The 16,746-nt window shown below is 44.1% G+C and overlaps 1 protein-coding gene and 1 pseudogene across 3 annotated transcripts in view; one reads left to right on the top strand and one right to left on the bottom strand.

The window, feature by feature from the left end:
• The window catches only part of Ccdc30 (coiled-coil domain containing 30), a 98,260-nt gene that overhangs the window by 12,291 nt on the left and 69,223 nt on the right, over positions 1-16,746 (top strand). For 2 of the 3 annotated variants that reach the window (XM_031378470.1, XM_031378468.1), the window contains exons 2-4: positions 1,288-1,478; positions 5,296-5,449; positions 13,063-13,134. In XM_031378470.1, the coding sequence (XP_031234330.1) occupies positions 1,314-1,478; positions 5,296-5,449; positions 13,063-13,134 (391 nt within the window). In that variant the 5' untranslated portion in view covers positions 1,288-1,313. Of the gene's footprint in view, positions 1-145; positions 269-1,287; positions 1,479-5,295; positions 5,450-13,062; positions 13,135-16,746 lie in introns of all 3 variants that reach the window. The other variant, XM_031378469.1, reaches the window with a different exon arrangement.
• On the bottom strand, positions 126-751 carry LOC116096539 (annotated as a pseudogene).

The raw sequence follows: 16,746 nt of genomic DNA, 5'->3' as shown, positions 1-16,746 counted from the left end.
GTTGTGAGTCACCATATGGTTGCTGGGAATTGAAGTCAGGACCTCTGGAAGAACAGACAGTGCTCTTTTTTTTTTTTTTTTTTCTAGTGCTACATTTTAATCAACATATTACACTAAAGTCTTGATTTTTGAATGAATTTCTTAGTACTATGCAACATGATGGAGTGAACTGCTGGAGACCTCTTGACAGCTACAGGGAAATGCTTGATTTAAAATATGATCAAGATGAGACTGTACCAGAAGCACTGAGACACTAGTGGGTAGACAGGTAAGGAACTTTGCATCAGTGGCCATTCATAATTTTGCCTTTAGAAACTTGGAAGAAATTGTCATCTTTGAGTTTCAAATGTTCGGGTAAATCCAGTTGTTTTTTAGCTTCTTCAATATCACCTTGAATCGTAGAAATAAGTGACTCTAAAGAATCAAAGTTCTTTTCAGGTCTGAGATAGCCAACGATGGCCACATTGAGAATTTCCCCATAGAAGTCCTCCTTGAAGGTATGGATGATGTGGGTTTCCATGGACTTATTCACGTTCTTGTAGTATGGATTCCATCCTATGCTCACCACCATTTTATGGACATCTCCGTTCCCAACGCTGGCCCAACCATAATAAATGCCAGTGGACACATAAGCTGGAAGATTGTCTACTACTTGTTCAGGAAAATTGGCTGTGGGGATGCCCAGTTGCTTAGAGCCGCGGCCGAAGCCACGCACCTCCTGACTGTGGCAGAAGAACGGCAGGCTCCTCATGACGCTGTCCTCGGAGGGCGCGGGCTGCTCCTTGCTCCGTGCCAGCGACCGAGCCGCCGTGAGTGCAGCGCCCAGGCCCAGACCAGCCAGGGATCCCGCGGGAGCTGGCGGAGCAGGACACCTGCCACTCACTACCCGTTCCTGCCCGTGGGACAGCAGTCAGGCGCTGGAACCCCACGGCCGCTCGGCCGGAACTACAAGTCTGGGGCCCAGGGGACCCCAGATAGTGCTCTTAACCACTGAGCCATCTCTCCAGCTCTCCTTTTTAAAACAAGTTCTCACTATGTAACTCAGCCTCATGATTCTCCTGCCTCTACTTCTCAAGTCCTGGGATTAGGCATGTGCTGCCATGTTCACCACTCTTATGTTGTTGTTTCTGAAAGTTTTCAAACACCCTGGAGGGATGGGGAGAAGAGGACAGTGTTTGAGTTATTTTTATTAATTATTAAACAGTAGGAATTTCATTGGTGTTTTATAAAACAATAGTTATTTGCCTATAATTCTTCTTATACTTTTCTGTTATTTCTTCCCAACAGAAGCCCAGATAAGGGAAGCCAACCAAATGTGTCAAGAAGGCTTGTCCAAACTAGCTCTGAGCAGTCCCCGGAAACAGACTGCATGTCTACTGGGAGAGAGGACGACACTGGCAGAGGCCCTGGAACTTGTGGACTCCAAGCTGGAGTCTCGAAGACATCCAAGCAGTAGCCTACAGAAAGAATTTCCCCAGGTATTCTAGAATTAACTAGATAACTTAGTGAAAAAGCTGGCCCCCTGAAACTTCGTTATTCATCTAGTCAGTCATTCACTAAAATATCAGGAAGCCCACTTACATGCTTCAGAATAAGGCTTTGTATTTGGATGGCCTTCCTCTGCCAGCTGTAAGCGTTTGAACACGCCAAGGACCAGCCTTGGCTTGGAGAGGGGTTCTGAGAGAAGGGCTGTTTGAGAGTGGTGAAAAGACTTGAAGTCAAGTCATAGGTTACAAGCCTGTGTTCTGCTCCAGAGAGCTTTCCAGACTGCTTTTTCTATGTACTGTTCATCTCAAGACTGCTTCCGCATGTTATTCTAAAAACTCTCTAGATAGCTTGCAAACCAAAAAAGCCCAGTGTTTTATTTTACATATCATTCCAGTTCCCTTTTAATTATCTCATGAATCAGCATCCCATGACCCCAGCCCCTTGATTCTTAGAAAAAGACAGCAAGCACAAGCAGAGACAATAAGATAGCTGGGTGGGACCCTGCTCTGAAATTACCATTTTGACCATGCCTGGACCTAAATCTTTCTGACAAGTTGTCTCATAGTGCAGCTGCCTCTCTTCCTTAATATCTGTGAAGCTCCTTATACAATTCATATAGCATCCTTATACTTTGCATAGTTGAAAACATATATTTTTGAACTCATGTTTTCAGTGTTTGTTCCCACAGCCTTAAGGGCTGTCCCGAAGGTCTCAGCATTCTGTGATTTGTTGAGACATAGAGGTGCCCTCACTTCCCAGACTCATGCCTTGGCTAATTATCATGGAGTCATTAACCTTGGCAGAGGGGACATTCCTCCAAAGGAGGTACATGAAAATATGTACATCATTATACAAACAATCCTTACATCCACATCAACCATCAACATTCAGGGAGGCCCATGTCCTCCTGATGGTTCTGTTGCACGAGCAGAAAACCATGTTGCATAACTGTCCCTCACATGGCCATTCCTGGACTCAGCATGAACAAGCTGACTTTCATGAGCTGCAGCTGCCTCACCTGTGAATCTGCTCTGCTCTAACCTCTGACCTCTGAACTCAGCTTCTGCACAGAGTGGCTGTTAGGATGAAATAAGTTAGTGTATGTGTGCATTAGTTGTTTCTCTCACTGTTGTGATCACATACCCAACAGAGGCCTCTTAAAGGAAGAGAGCTTTATTTTGGCTTCCGACTTCAGTGGGTGTCATCCAGCCCAGCAGGATCGCTCAGTTAGAGCAGTGCCATCTGCAGCAGAGCGGGTGGGGGAGCATCTGCTGGATCTGAACTACATCTGAACAGCTGTGTCTTCCCAGACTGTCCACTATTGGCCATGCCCCAAAGGTTCTAAAGCCTCTCATGATAGCACCCAACCTGGGGAACAGGTGTTCAGATACCTGAGCTTGTTGAGGGTGGGTAGGGAAGCATTTCACACTTAAACCATATGGTATGCAAGTCTGTGTTGGTGAGTAGCAGAATAAACTAATATTTTTGTATCCCACTATTGCTCAACTGTTTTTAAAATTAGGCATCGTGTGTGTGCATGTGTGTGTGTGGTGTGTGTGTGTGTGTTGCACACATATGGACGTTTGTGTGCATATAGAGACCAGAGATCAGTGTTGGTGTCTTCTTCACTCTCCACTTTTTTTTAAAAGATTTATTTATTTATTGTTATATTTAAGTACACTGTAGCTGTCTTCAGACACTCCAGAAGAGGGCGTCAGATCTCATTACGAATGGTTGTGAGCCACCATGTGGTTGCTGGGATTTGAACTCAGGACCTTCAGTAAAGCAGTCAGTGCTCTTACCCGCTGAGCCATCTCACCAGCCCCTACTCTCCACCTTTTGAGGCAGGGTCTCTCACTGAACCTGGAGCTCACTGACTTGGTTAGGCAGCTGGTCAGCGTGCTGTAGGAATCTGCCTGTGCCCATTGCCAGGCCTGATTTTAATGTGGGTGCCGAGGATCTGATTGTGCTTGCCCAGAAGGCAGGAACCTGCTTCTGTTTCTTGATTTTGTTAAGGCAAAATTTGAGAAAATCTGGCAGCCTTTGCAAAGAGAACATCAGAATTACCAGGAGCCTGGGTAGCAACCTTAAAAAAATTCCTTAGTCAAGTAAAAATTAGATCCCTTTACCTAATAAAGGTAGCTAACTATAAGTCAGCTTTTGCCTAATTTCTGTATGAATATATTCAGATATGTTTGTTCCAGGGCTGGAGAGATGGCTCAATAGTTAAGAGTACAAGCTGTTCTTCTAAAGGACCTGTGTTCAGATGCCAACACCCCCATGGTGGCTTACAACTACCTGTAACTCCGATTCCAGGAGTTTCACCTCCCTCTTCTGGCCTCTCAGGACTGCACGAATGTGATAAACATACATATATACAGGCAAAACACGTATACACATAAAATAAAACTAAAAAAAAAAAGATATGTGGATTCATAATGTAAGCTGGATCAAATTATGCATTAAAATGTTACAAACATTATAATAAGTTGGGAAAGAGAAAAGGTCACATAATAGGTAGTCTTTATCAAATGAATCAAAATTTTCAACAGTGTGTGTTACATTTTCTAAAAAAAAAAAAAATATATGTTGAGCCTGAGAGATGGCTCAGTGGTTAAGAACACCGACTGCTCTTCTAGAGATCCTGAGTTCAAATTCCAGCAACTACATGGTAGCTCACAGCCATCTGTAATGGGATCCGATGCCCTCTTCTGATGTGACTGAAGATATATACAAAAATATGTATACTCATATTCAAAAATAAATAAAAATCTTTAAAAAATATATCACTGAAGCCTGGGCAGGTAGCTCAGTGGACAAGTGCTTGCCCTGAACACACAAAAAGTCCTGGGTTTCATCCCCCCATATTGAAAAGAATTCTGCTAGGCCAGACATTGTGGCCTTTAATCCCAGACATTCAGGAAGAAGAGGTTGTGGGATCTCCATGGGTTCCAGACCTGCCAGGGCCACAAAGTAAGACCTGTCTCTGAACAAACAAGTACATATACTTTGGGGGATTTGGGGAACATGTAGAGAGAGAGCTCTGTGGTTAAGAGCGTATACTATTCTTTTTTTTTTTTTCCAAGACAGGGTTTCTCTGTGTAGCCCTGGCTATCCTGGAACTCACTCTGTAGACCAGGCTGGCCTCGAACTCAGAAATCCACCTGCCTCTGCCTCCCAAGTGCTGAGATTAAAGGTGTGCGCCATCACTGCCCGGCAAGCATATACTATTTGCCCAGCAAGAGTATACTATTCTTGCAGAAGTCCAGGGTTCAGTTCCCAGCACCCACACTAGGTGGCTCACAACCCCCAGTAACTCCAACTCCAATGGACTCCTCTGGCCTCTTCCAAGCACTTGCATGGCTGTGCACACTACCCACACATTTATACATAATTACAATCTTAAAAGTAACTCTTCTTTAAAAGAGTACACATACCTTGGGGTTAATGAACCAAGGAAATCATCCTGCAAACTACTTGATGCACAATACATATTGGGGGTGACAATACAAACTAGAAGCACCATCCCTCTTTTGTCAGATGACACTCAAGTGTGTTTACATTTGTTTTCTGTGATCATATAAACCTAATCTTAGTGTGTTGGGTGGCACCATGTGAAATTGCTTCTTATAAGTAAAAAACCCTCATGTACCCACAATTCTGTTTGGCTCAACTTAATCAAAGACGTGCACATGGGTGGAAGTGCTATCTGCTGCCTTTCTCTGCTGTTTTACGAGACGTGGACAGAAGCCTCATGTCTTGAGTATATTTGTTGTCGGCGTATCACTAACTCTAGTTTCATGTCAGCATCAGGATGAAGACCAAAGTAAAGATGCAGCGCCTCAGGACTGCCTCATGAGGGAAGTGGAGTGCATAGCACAGAAACTGGAGGCCTTGCTGGAGGAGATCCACAGAGGAGCCCGGAAGCCACAGGAGGAGGAGAGAGAGCAGAGGAAGTTAGGTGAGCCGTGGCTTCAGACCACCATTCTGGCTGTGGTTGCACTGGGGTGATCTAAGAGAATATACCAAGAGGAAATGACTCAAAGATGAACATGTAAAAGTCTTGTTGCTGGGCTGGAGAGATGGCTCAGCAGCTAAGCACACTGACTGCTCTTCCAGAGGTCCTGAGTTCAATTCCCAGCAACCACATGGTAGCTCACAACCATCTGTAATGGGATCTGATGCCATCTTCTGGTGTGTCTGAAGACAGCTACAGTGTACTCATACATAAAATAAAAATAAATCTTAAAAAAAAAAGAAAAGACTTATTGCTACTGTGTCCCAAGCCTTCGGGAAACACAGATTTGCCTGGCCAGCCCCAAGTGCACAACCCAGGACTGCGTGCCACTCCCCACTAGGAGTCCCTGAACCCAAGCTACCCATTTGTTCCTTCTGCATCCCATCTTACTCACCAAAAGTAACCACCACTCTACCTGGAATACTGTCTCTGAGTTTTGATCACATGCATTCTCATTCATTTAAAGGTTTATTTTATTTATTTTTATTTTATGTGTATGGGTGGTTTGCTTGCGTATCTGTCTGTGTATGATGTCTGTGCCTGGTACCAGAAGAGAATATCTGATCTCTTAAAACCAGAGTTATATACAGTCAGTAGTGAGCTGCCGTGTGGGTGCTAGAAATTGAACATGGCTCTTCTGGAAGAGCTCTTAACCCACTGAGCCATCTTTCCAACCCCTCATCGTTAAAATAAAATTTAAAAAAATTTAAATGTCCGGGCATGGTAATGCAGACCTTGAGTCCCAGAACAGAGGCAGGTGACATTTCTATGAGACTAGAGGCAGAGACATGTAAATCTTTGAATTTGAGGCCAACCTGGTCTACATAGTGAGTTCCAGGACAGCCAGGGCTATGTAGAGAGATCCTGTCTCAAAAAATAAAACAATAATAAAAAACCCTTTAAAATCACATTAAGGGCTGGAGAGGTGGCTCTGTAATTAAGAGCACTGGCTGTTCTTCCAGAGCCCCTAAGTTCAATTCCCAGCACCCACATGGCAGCTCACAACTGTCTGTAGCTCTAGTTCCAGGGCTTCTGACACCCTCACACAGACAGACATGCAGACAAGTACCATTGAACACAAAATAAACAATAAAAAAAATTAAAAGAAAAAAAAAGAAAATCACGTTAAAATATTTATTTTGTGTATGCTTTTGGTTGTGAGTGACATGCTAAGGCACACATATGGAAGCCAAAGGACAACTTGAAGGAATTGGAATCTTTCCTTCTACCCTGTGGGTCACCACCACCATGGACTCAAGCTGTCTAGCTTGGAGGCTGGTCTGTCCTCTGGGCCTTCTTGCCTGCCATTTCCATTCATTCCATTTGTTCTCCGGCTTAGTCTCACACCACCTTGTACAGCAGTCTACTGCCTTGATCAAATCCCACCGATGCCGCAGTGAGCCATTTGTGCTGTTTCCACTTAGGGCTAGCATTAATTCTGCTGCTATTAAAATTTTTGCACTTACCATGTAGGTATTTACATATTTTAATTCCGATAAGAGTGAAGTCTCCGGCTTGGAGACTGCGGGCATGGACTCCTTTGGTCTTCCAAATGCAGTCATGTGCCATTAACCATGGGGATTCATTCTGGAAACGGGTCATTGAGCAATTTTCTTGCAGGAATGTTACAGAGTGTGCTTACAAAAGCCAGATCGTTTATATTGAGAAAAACGTATGTATTGTCAGTATTGCTGTAGACAAGCATCTACATAAGACTATTCAATTGATTGTTGTTTTATATCAAACAGCTTTTAAAATACTCATTTTTATTATTACCATATTTTATAAATTTTAAAGAATATGACAAAACAAAACCAAAACCCAAAAACCCAAAAGGTATGGCAGCTATTGAAGGGGAGGGAGTGTCTCTGGGAGGAGTTAGGGTACAACAGGGAAAGAAGAATGTGATTGTAACTCTATTTACTTAAAATATGTTTTTAAATGTTAACGAATTCAGATAAATTGAAATTATGTATCTTTTCTCATCATAATGCAAAAAATCAATAATAAAATAAAACAAAACAGATAGTTGCTGAGCTGCCATGTGGGAGCCGAGTACTACCATGACTAGGCGGGTACCCTGTAGACTCGGCACTGTATGGGAGGTTGACAGTGGAGCAGATTTATTTTGTGGCCATGGGCAAGACCTCCTCAGTAATGTTAGAGGTTCTAGTTGCTTCACACTCACTGGCAATGCTTGCTAAAGAGTCTTACTCGTGTTGCCTGTCACGGTGAGCATATGGTGGCGCTGACTGGCTTCAGTGTGAGCATCTGAGCTGTGTCTGCGATCGATGGTGGTTGCTCATGTGTGCAGTTCAGTGCTATCCCTGCCCATGTCTCTCATCCGTATTTCTATTTTGTTGCATCTTTGGTTTGTTGGTCTTTAAGAAGCCTTCATTCTGAAAGCACGCCTTTCTGTTGCCTAGAAATACTAGGTTTGCTTTTGGTCTGGCCAAATGGAAACACTATTTATCAATCCGGTTTAGAGTTGACTTTCCTGAACATTTCACACAAATGGGATCGTGTATGAGTTTGTATATCTGTATCTGTTTTCTTTCACTTAACATGCTCTTGAGATCCAACCATGAGACCGGTGCCTCTGCCTCAGTCCATTTCACTGCAACATAACTTAGCTCTTGCTAGGACTCTGGCTCGGACTCTGGCTATTTTTCAGGATATTTTTTCTTCTCATAACTGCAATCTTTTTTTCTTCTTTTTTTGGCTTTGAATTCTCCATGCAACCAAAGATGATTTTTTTAAGGAATTATTTATTCATTTTATGTATATGAGTACATTGCAGCTGTCTTCAGACGCACCAGAGGAGAGCATCAGATCCCATTGCAAATGGTTGTGAACCACCATGTGGTTGCTGGGATTTGAACTGAGGACCTTTGGAAGAGCAGACAGTGATCTTACCCCGCTGAGCCATCTCTCCAGCCCCCGTAACTGCAATCATAACGATCATAGAGTATTGCTTAATTATGATTGTATGATTTCAATTTCTACTTTCCTACGGCTAATGATATTAAGTGTATTTTATGTCTAGTCAATACTTTTCTGTAACTAGCTTTTGTTGCTTTTTTCTATTTTATTATTTTATGTGTATGGGAGTTTTGCCCGCACAGATGTTTGTATACCACATGCCCATGGTATACCAGGAGGCCAGAAGAAGCATCAAATCCCCTGGAACTGGAGTTAACAGACAGTTGTTGAGCTGCCGTGTGGGAGCTGAGAGTCAAACCTGAGTCCTCTGGAAAAGCAGCCAGTGTGCTTAACCACTGATCCATCTCCCCAGCCCCTGTTATCTCTCCAGCCTCTTTTTTCTTTTTTTCTTTTTTGAGACCAGGTCTCATCGGGTAACTCTTCTGGCCATGACTTTAGGGCTTTGCCTGATTCTGCCCCTTGAGTTCTAGATTAAAGGTTCCAGGCCACCACACTCAGCCAGCCATTGCTGCTTTTCTAACTGTATGATTTCTAATGTAAACATTCTGGATTTGAATCTCTTATGAGACAGGTGATTTGCGAATACTTCTTCTGAATTGTGAGCGGTCTTTTCCAGCAAAGGTGGCTAGCTTGCTAAAAATCACTGTTCCATTAACCTCCTCATCTTGGGAAACCATGCCTGTTGGTGTCACAAGGATGCCAGGCATTCCTGAGACTTGACTGTCCCACCTTGTGCCATTATCGGTTTATCTTAATCCATAAGATAATGAGGTCGTGGAGTGAAACATACCCACCACTGTCCTGCCTGAGGGTGGATGCTAAGAGGGCCTCCTGCCCAAGTGTGCTTGCTCATCCCTTTGGATCACTGTGCAAACGTGGGCAAAAGTAGAAGTTTGCTTTTGGAGTTACTCTTACATTGTTCAAAGGTCTGTCTCTTTGTGTGACACCAGGAATATTCTCCATCACTTTTCGTAGCTCTTTGCTCTCTTGATGGTTTCCTTTGATGCACAAAAGGTTTTATTCCATCCAACTCAATTTACCTCTTTATTCTTTTGTTGCTATTAAGCTTGATATAAGACTAAATAAATTGTTATTACCCCCACCCCCCAAAAAAAACATATTTTGAGCTGGACACAGTGATACAAGCATTTACTCCCAGCATTCGGGAAGTAGAGCCACGTGGATCTCTGGGAGTTTGAGGCCAGCCTGATGTATATAGCAAGTTCCAGGACAGCCACAGCTACATAATAGAAAGATCCTGTCAAAACAGCAATGACAACAACAAAAACAAAGACTTATAGCTAGAGTAATAACTAAAGAAGTGGACTTAGAAAATACAGCTGTAGGGCTGGAGAGATGGCTCAGTGGTTAAGAGCACTGGCTGTTCTTCCAGAGGATCTGGGTTCAATTCCCAGCATCCACTTGGCAGCTCACAACTGTTAGTATCTCCAATTCCAGTGTATCAGACACCTTTACACAGATACCCGTGCAGGCAAAACACTGATGCATATAAAATAAAAATAAATAAATTATAATGTAAGCAACCCTGGCGTGATGGTGCATGCTTGTAATACCTACATTTGAGAGGCTAGGGCAGGAGGATTGTAAATTCAAGGATGTGTTGACAGAGTGAATTCCATTCTGAACTATATAGCAAAGCCTTCTCTCAAAAGAGAAAATGTACATCCAGTCCTAGGATTGTGGCTCATTTATGAAGGCTAACAAAAAGCCAGAGGGTTCAAACTCTTCACAAACATAGTAGAAAACATAGTAGAAAATCTGGTCAACCGAGTTTAATGAACTTGGTTGTCTCTGGCAGTTTTTAAGTTGGGCAAACAATATATTTGGCTGTGTTGTTCTAAAGGTAGATTTTATTTTTGAGACAGGGTCTCACTATGTAGCCTTGGCTAGCATCAGGCTCACTGTGTAGGCTGGGATAGCTTCAGACTAGACTCCACCTGCCTCTACCTCCTGGGCGCTGAGATTATAGGTGTGTGCCCACAGCTGTATCTGCAGCCCAGTTTTTAAAATGAAAACCAATGTCTTTCTGAATATCTGCAATACCTCCTCTGAACTTTTAAATGTTTGGAAGCCCCGATTCACTTAACGCTGGTGGAGCAAATATGGCTTTCCTGGCTATTGGTATGCCTGACTGTCTGCCGTGCATACCACCCTCGCAATCCTTTGCTCCGAAGACCTAAGCAGCTCTGGATCCCTGTCCTTCCCAGAAGGCCCACTGTCTCTCCTGCTTCCTCTCGTTCTTCCTGCCTTCTCTCCACTGCTCATGCTTCTCAGCCATTCTTTCCCCTCTTCTCCTTCCATAAAAGATTTTTCTGTGTAGCCCTGACTGTCCTGGAACTCACTATGTAGACCAGGCTGACCCCAAACTTAGAGATACACCTATCACTGCCTCCCGAGTGCTGGGATGAAAGGCGTGCACCATCACCACCTGGCTGGAAAACTTGTTTTGGTGACACAGAAGCCATCTGACATCTCTGACACATAGAAAACAAATGGCCCCTGGTTCTCATCCCTGTCAGTCATTTAGTTCCGCCGTGGCACTGAGCTGTTGCTGCTGTTGGCCGACTTGCTTATGTCACCCATAAATTGGGGTGTGGGTGCCTACGTTGTAGATTTGTCATATATATCTGATAATAGGAGCAGATGTTCCTGGAGGCAGCAGCAGAAATAGTGTTGTTATAACTAGAATATGGTTTCTTATGAATCCAGTGGGTTACAGTGGGATTCACCCTGGAGAACTGAGTGTTGCTGGCCCAGTAATGAAGTGTGCAGTTGTGCGATGCACTCACGGTGTCTTACAAAGCTCTGTGTTTGCCTCTTGTTGGTAGCAGGCCTTTCATTCTAACAGTTTAGGAAACCTACCAGCCAATCACAGTTGGGAGTCACAAGAAGCAAAGGGGTAAAACCTGAACTAGAAAGTCTAACCACCCGCCCCCGCATCCCCCATCAACTCCAATGCCCCGCATCTGCCATCCTTGTGTAATTCTTTGTACCCTGATAGTTAATATTAATTCACAACCTAGCGGGATCTAGGAGATGCCCCTCTGAGCATGGCTGGGATCTAGTTTCTAGACTGGGTCCATTGAGATGGGAAGAGATTCCCTCAGTGTGAACTGCACCCTCTGTAGGCTGGAGTCCTGGACGGAAGAAAGGCAAAGAGTGAGCTGAGTCAGAGTTTTCATCTCTCTGCTCCCTGGCTTTGGGTGGGATGTGACTTTACGTTCCTGCTGTCATGACAGTCTGTACCCTAGAACTGAACCACAAGTAACACTTCCTCCTCAAGACGTGTGTGTCAGCTACTGTGTCCTAGCAATGAGGACAGTGACCAACATAGTGCCCGACACAATACCTTAGCCAGCCTGGTCTACAGAGAGAGTTCCAGGACAGCCAGGGCCACACCGAGGAACCCTGTCCCTCGAGGGTGGGGGTGGAGGGAGGGGTAATCAAAAACAAACAAAAACAAAAAAAAAGTTTGAGATCAGAGGTCCAGGAGTAAACATGGGATATGATAGGAACGCTAGAAAGGAATTCAGGAAAGCTTCCAGATAGGTTGTGTTTCTGTAGAGACAATTCAAAGAGAAGAAAAAAAGGCATGAAAAATGATCACTATATGGGCCATTTGCTTCTTTTCCTTTTTTTGTTGTTTTGAGACAAGGTCCTTCTTGTGTAGGCTGGCCTCAAACTAATAGAACCCCTGATGCTGGGGTTAAAGGGATACAATGCCCAGCTCATTTGCTTTTGGCACAGAGAGAGTATTTATTTTTATGTGTATGAATATTTGCCTGATGTATTGTTGCAGGAAATATTTAAAAAGAGCCCTGCTACGCCGGGCACCGGTGGGTCACTTGGCTCCAGTGGGGTGTTCTCATCTTGGCAGACTCTCTGGCCCAGAGCTCTGGAGACATCTCTACCTGACTCGCCAAGTTCCCTTGGTGGGTTGTTGCCACACTAGCCCCATGCAATGACCTCCCACCTCACAGTTAGCTGTCATAATTCCCTGTAATCCAGTAAAATCAAAACTCTAGACGCTTATAATTAATCAGTCAGACTTACATATCAATAAATTCTTAATTCACAAGATGCCCACACAACAATTTCAGAGCCAATTGATGATGATACAAGCTGCTCAACTAGATTGAACAAGTTATCCCAATTATTCTATCCCTATATGATATGATAGCAACCTGCAGCTATTTAAAGCCATGCAGAATCTGAATCATCCTGTCCTCCATTTTCCCTTACCTCTTCTCCTGTGTGGATCCCGGCCTCTGCAACTTTTAGCTCTGCCTCCCGTTTCCCTGTCCAATCATGGGCTTCTTGTTGTGTTAATAATTAAATTAACTGGACAGGGAAAATCCTGCTACAATGTATGCCTGTGCACCCCAAGTGCACAAAGCTCGAGGAGGCCGGAAGAGATGTCCGGTCCCCTCAGACTGGACTGACAGGCGGTTCACTGCCATGTGGGCTGTGGGAACCAAACCTGAATCCTTTGGAGGAGCGCTTGAGTCCTCTCCTGTGTTCTAACCACTGAGCTATTTCTTCAGCTCTTCATTTACTTTTTGTATATATGTTTTCTTTCTTTTTTCTTTTAGGTGATACACTTGAGAATGCCCGACTGGAAATTGAAAAATTAAAAGATAATCTGACAAAATTGAAAGAAACTGGTGAGTCAGTAGCATATACAGTAATAATTAATAGCAAACCATACAAGAGCATAGCACAGACAGTGTAAAATATGAGTTAGGAGCTGGAGCTGGGCTCCAGGGTTAACACTAAAGGTCTGTGCAGAGGACCCGAGCTTGGGGTAGCCCCCAAATTGGGCAACTTACAACCACCTGTAACTTGAGCTCCTGGGATCCGACATCCTCTTCTGGCCTCTGTGGATGCTTGCATACATGTATACAGATACCCACACATAGATAAAATAAAAGTCTTTAAAATGTCTCCAATAATGAAGATCACGAGTACCACTCCTAAAGCCGCTGCCACGCTTGCCCTTGCCACAGCCGTCACTTGCCGTGGACAGGGCAGCCGCTGCTCTGCCAGGAACTTTTTGTGATTACCAACGAATCAAGTAGGGAATACTTTTATCCCTATTTCATAGATAAAGATGCTGAATCATGGGAAGGCTAACTGAGTTACCATTAACTACAAAATAAAAAAATCACAGCTGATGTGTGAATCCTTAGATGTCCAGTTCCAAAACCTGTCACCAGGACAAAGACCATTCTGAGACCACTGAAGGGGAAGGCCCTTGCAATTCCATTCAGTAACACCTCCTGTGTGCTCACTGGGAAGCCAATAGCCTCAGAATGGTGTTAAATGAGTTGATCTGACACTGCCATGTTTATTTAAGTATTCTTATACAAGATTTAAGTATTTCAATGGTCACAACAAAAATAATTCACAGAATGATTTTTGTCAGTTTTAAATAATTCCAAAATTAGTTATTCTTTCCTTTTGAAATATAAGAATATGATTATAAACTCAAAACTGCTTATGGTGACCCACAGGTCAGGTAACTACAACAATCAGCAAGACTGCTGGAGACCTGGCTGGTACTTGTGGAAACCTAGAATGCACACACTGTCGGCAGATCGGCTTTGCCTAGAGTGATTAAAGGCTTACAAAGTTTTAGGGGACTGAAGGTCCAAGATGGTCCAAGGCCACTCATTGGCTGAGGGCTGAGGGTACCTGGAATTTCTCATTAGCATGGGGAAGCATTTCAGGAATCTCTTGTGCTGGCTGAAAGGTTTTGTCTGGAGAAAGGAAATTGGCCCTATAAACTAATTGAGGCTAGGTGACATTCCTCAGTTAGAAGTGAGTATGAAGGCTTAGAATTCATCAGACAAGGTCAGAGGGGAAAACCTGCTAAAGAAGGGAGTCTCCCATATTTCGTGGATCCCAGAGGGAGGCCATCTGGTCATGGTGGACTTCAACCTTCATTAGCAGTTTTTCTACATTTGTGGCTCTAGGGCTAAATCGGTGGCTTGAGGGCTAAACTTGTGGCTTGAGGGACTCTCGTGGTACTTAATGTTTACACTAGAATCAAATAAGGTATAAAGCAACCTAAAAATTCAGAATAAGAAAAGCGAATGAAAAGTGAACCCGCAGAAGGATGGAACTATTAAAATAAGAGTTAAGACCCAGTTAGGGGGGTTGAGGAGTCAGCTCAGTGGTAGAGCACTTGCCTAGCAAGCACAAGGCCCTGGATTCAGTCTTCAGCTCTGGGGGAAAAAAAAGGCCCAGTTAAGGGTGGTGGCCCACACTTTTGATTCTAGCACTCAAGAGTCAGAGTCTTTGTGAGTTCAAGGCCAGCCTGGCCCAGCCAGAGCTACATAATAACCCTGTCTCAAAAAGGAAGGAAAAAAAAAGGTCCAGGAAGACTGAGCAGGTAAAGTGCTTGCCACAAAGATCCAAGTAAAAGTTCAAAAGCAAGGTGCTGTGGTGCTCATCTGTAACCGCGTCTGTGGTGCTCATCTGTAACCGCGTCTGTGGTGCTCATCTGTAACCGCGTCTGTGGTGCCCATCTGTAACCGCGTCTGTGGTGCCCATCTGTAATCGCGTCTGTGGTGCCCATCTGTAATCGCGTCTGTGGTGCCCATCTGTAATCGCGTCTGTGGTGCTCATCTGTAATCGCGTCTGTGGTGCTCATCTGTAATCGCGTCTGTGGTGCTCATCTGTAATCGCGTCTGTGGTGCTCATCTGTAATCGCGTCTGTGGTGCTCATCTGTAATCGCGTCTGTGGTGCTCATCTGTAATCGCGTCTGTGGTGCTCATCTGTAATCGCGTCTGTGGTGCTCATCTGTAATCGCGTCGATCCTGTTTCCAGACCAGAGGCAGAGACAGGGAAATTGTCAGGAAACTTGTGGAACAGTGCACACACAGTATAGTAGCAGAGACAAGCAGAGACCCTGCCTCAGAACAAGGTGGGAAGGGACAAGTGACTCCTAAAGAGCTGTCTCCTCCCTTGCACTTGTGTTGTGGTACATGCACTCCTGCACTGACATGTACACACACATGCTTGCGCACACATGAGCACACACACAACAACAACCAAACACGCAGGAGGCAGAGGCAGGAGAATTGATGTTGACTCTGTCATTAGAAATCTATTAAGAAAGTTCCAGAATCAGGCAGCTTCACAAGTAAATTCTAGCAAATAGGTTTTATATAAACACTTCCAAAAAGCTAAGGAAGAGAATACTTTCCAAATTCTAAGTGACCAGCGTTACTGTACACCAAAATCAGGTATTCTCAAATACCCCCGATGAATTTAGAAATTCAAAAACAGCTTGTTGGGTGGTCAAACTGAACACACTCACCAAAGACGGACTGGCTAGTGATTACTTAGAGAACTCCTCAAAGCTGTTAGTAAAACTCCTAAGTGGAGGAGTCTAGAAATGTCTAAAATACCCAAAAGACGGGGCTAAAGAAAACTTTCTGTCATTTGATTTTTAAAAGTTAAGCACAGCTGTTTTGAAATTTCAGCTCCTGGGACATCGAGATGGCTCAGTAGGTTAAATGCCACCAAGCCTGATGACCTGAGTTCAGTTCCCAGGACACATACTGTTGAAGGGGAAAACTTATGCCAGCAAGTTGTCCTCTGGCATGCATGCACACACACACACATACACACAGATCACACTCTCACCACACATACTTACACACACACCATACTCTTGCACACAATACACATACACACACATGCACACATGCACTGTCTTAATCAGGGTTTCTATTCCTGCACAAAAACATCATAACCAAGAAGCAAGTTGGGGAGGAGAGAGTTTCTTCAGCTTACACTTCCACATGCTGTTCATCACCAAAGGAAGTAAGGACTGAAACTCAAGCAGGTCAGGAAGCAGGGGCTGATGCTTTACTGGCTTGCTCAGCTTGCTTTCTTATAGAACCCAGGACTCCCAGCCCAGGGATGGCACCACCCACAAGGGGCCCTCCCACCCTTGATCACTCACTGAGAAGATGCCTTACAGCTGGATCTCATGGAGGCATTTCCTCAAGGGAGGCTCCTTTCTCTGCGATAACTCTAGCTTGTGTCAAGTTGACACTTAAAACCAGCCAGTACACATACAATCAGGTACATAGGAAATAAAGAAATATTTCATGTTTCTAAAAGAACCTGTGTTGTTGGAAACTTTGTACTCAAAAGGCTCATTAGGCTTGTGTGAGAAGTGCAAAGCCTCTGGTCTGTTACAGTAGGTGGGTAGAGCTCCCTCCTTTGGTGGCTTGTCCTGTGCAAGCAAGGCACATAGCAG

Source organism: Mastomys coucha, unplaced genomic scaffold (genome assembly GCF_008632895.1).
Source record: "Mastomys coucha isolate ucsf_1 unplaced genomic scaffold, UCSF_Mcou_1 pScaffold18, whole genome shotgun sequence".
Lineage (NCBI taxonomy): Eukaryota > Metazoa > Chordata > Mammalia > Rodentia > Muridae > Mastomys > Mastomys coucha.
This window is presented reverse-complemented; position numbering and strand designations above follow the sequence as displayed.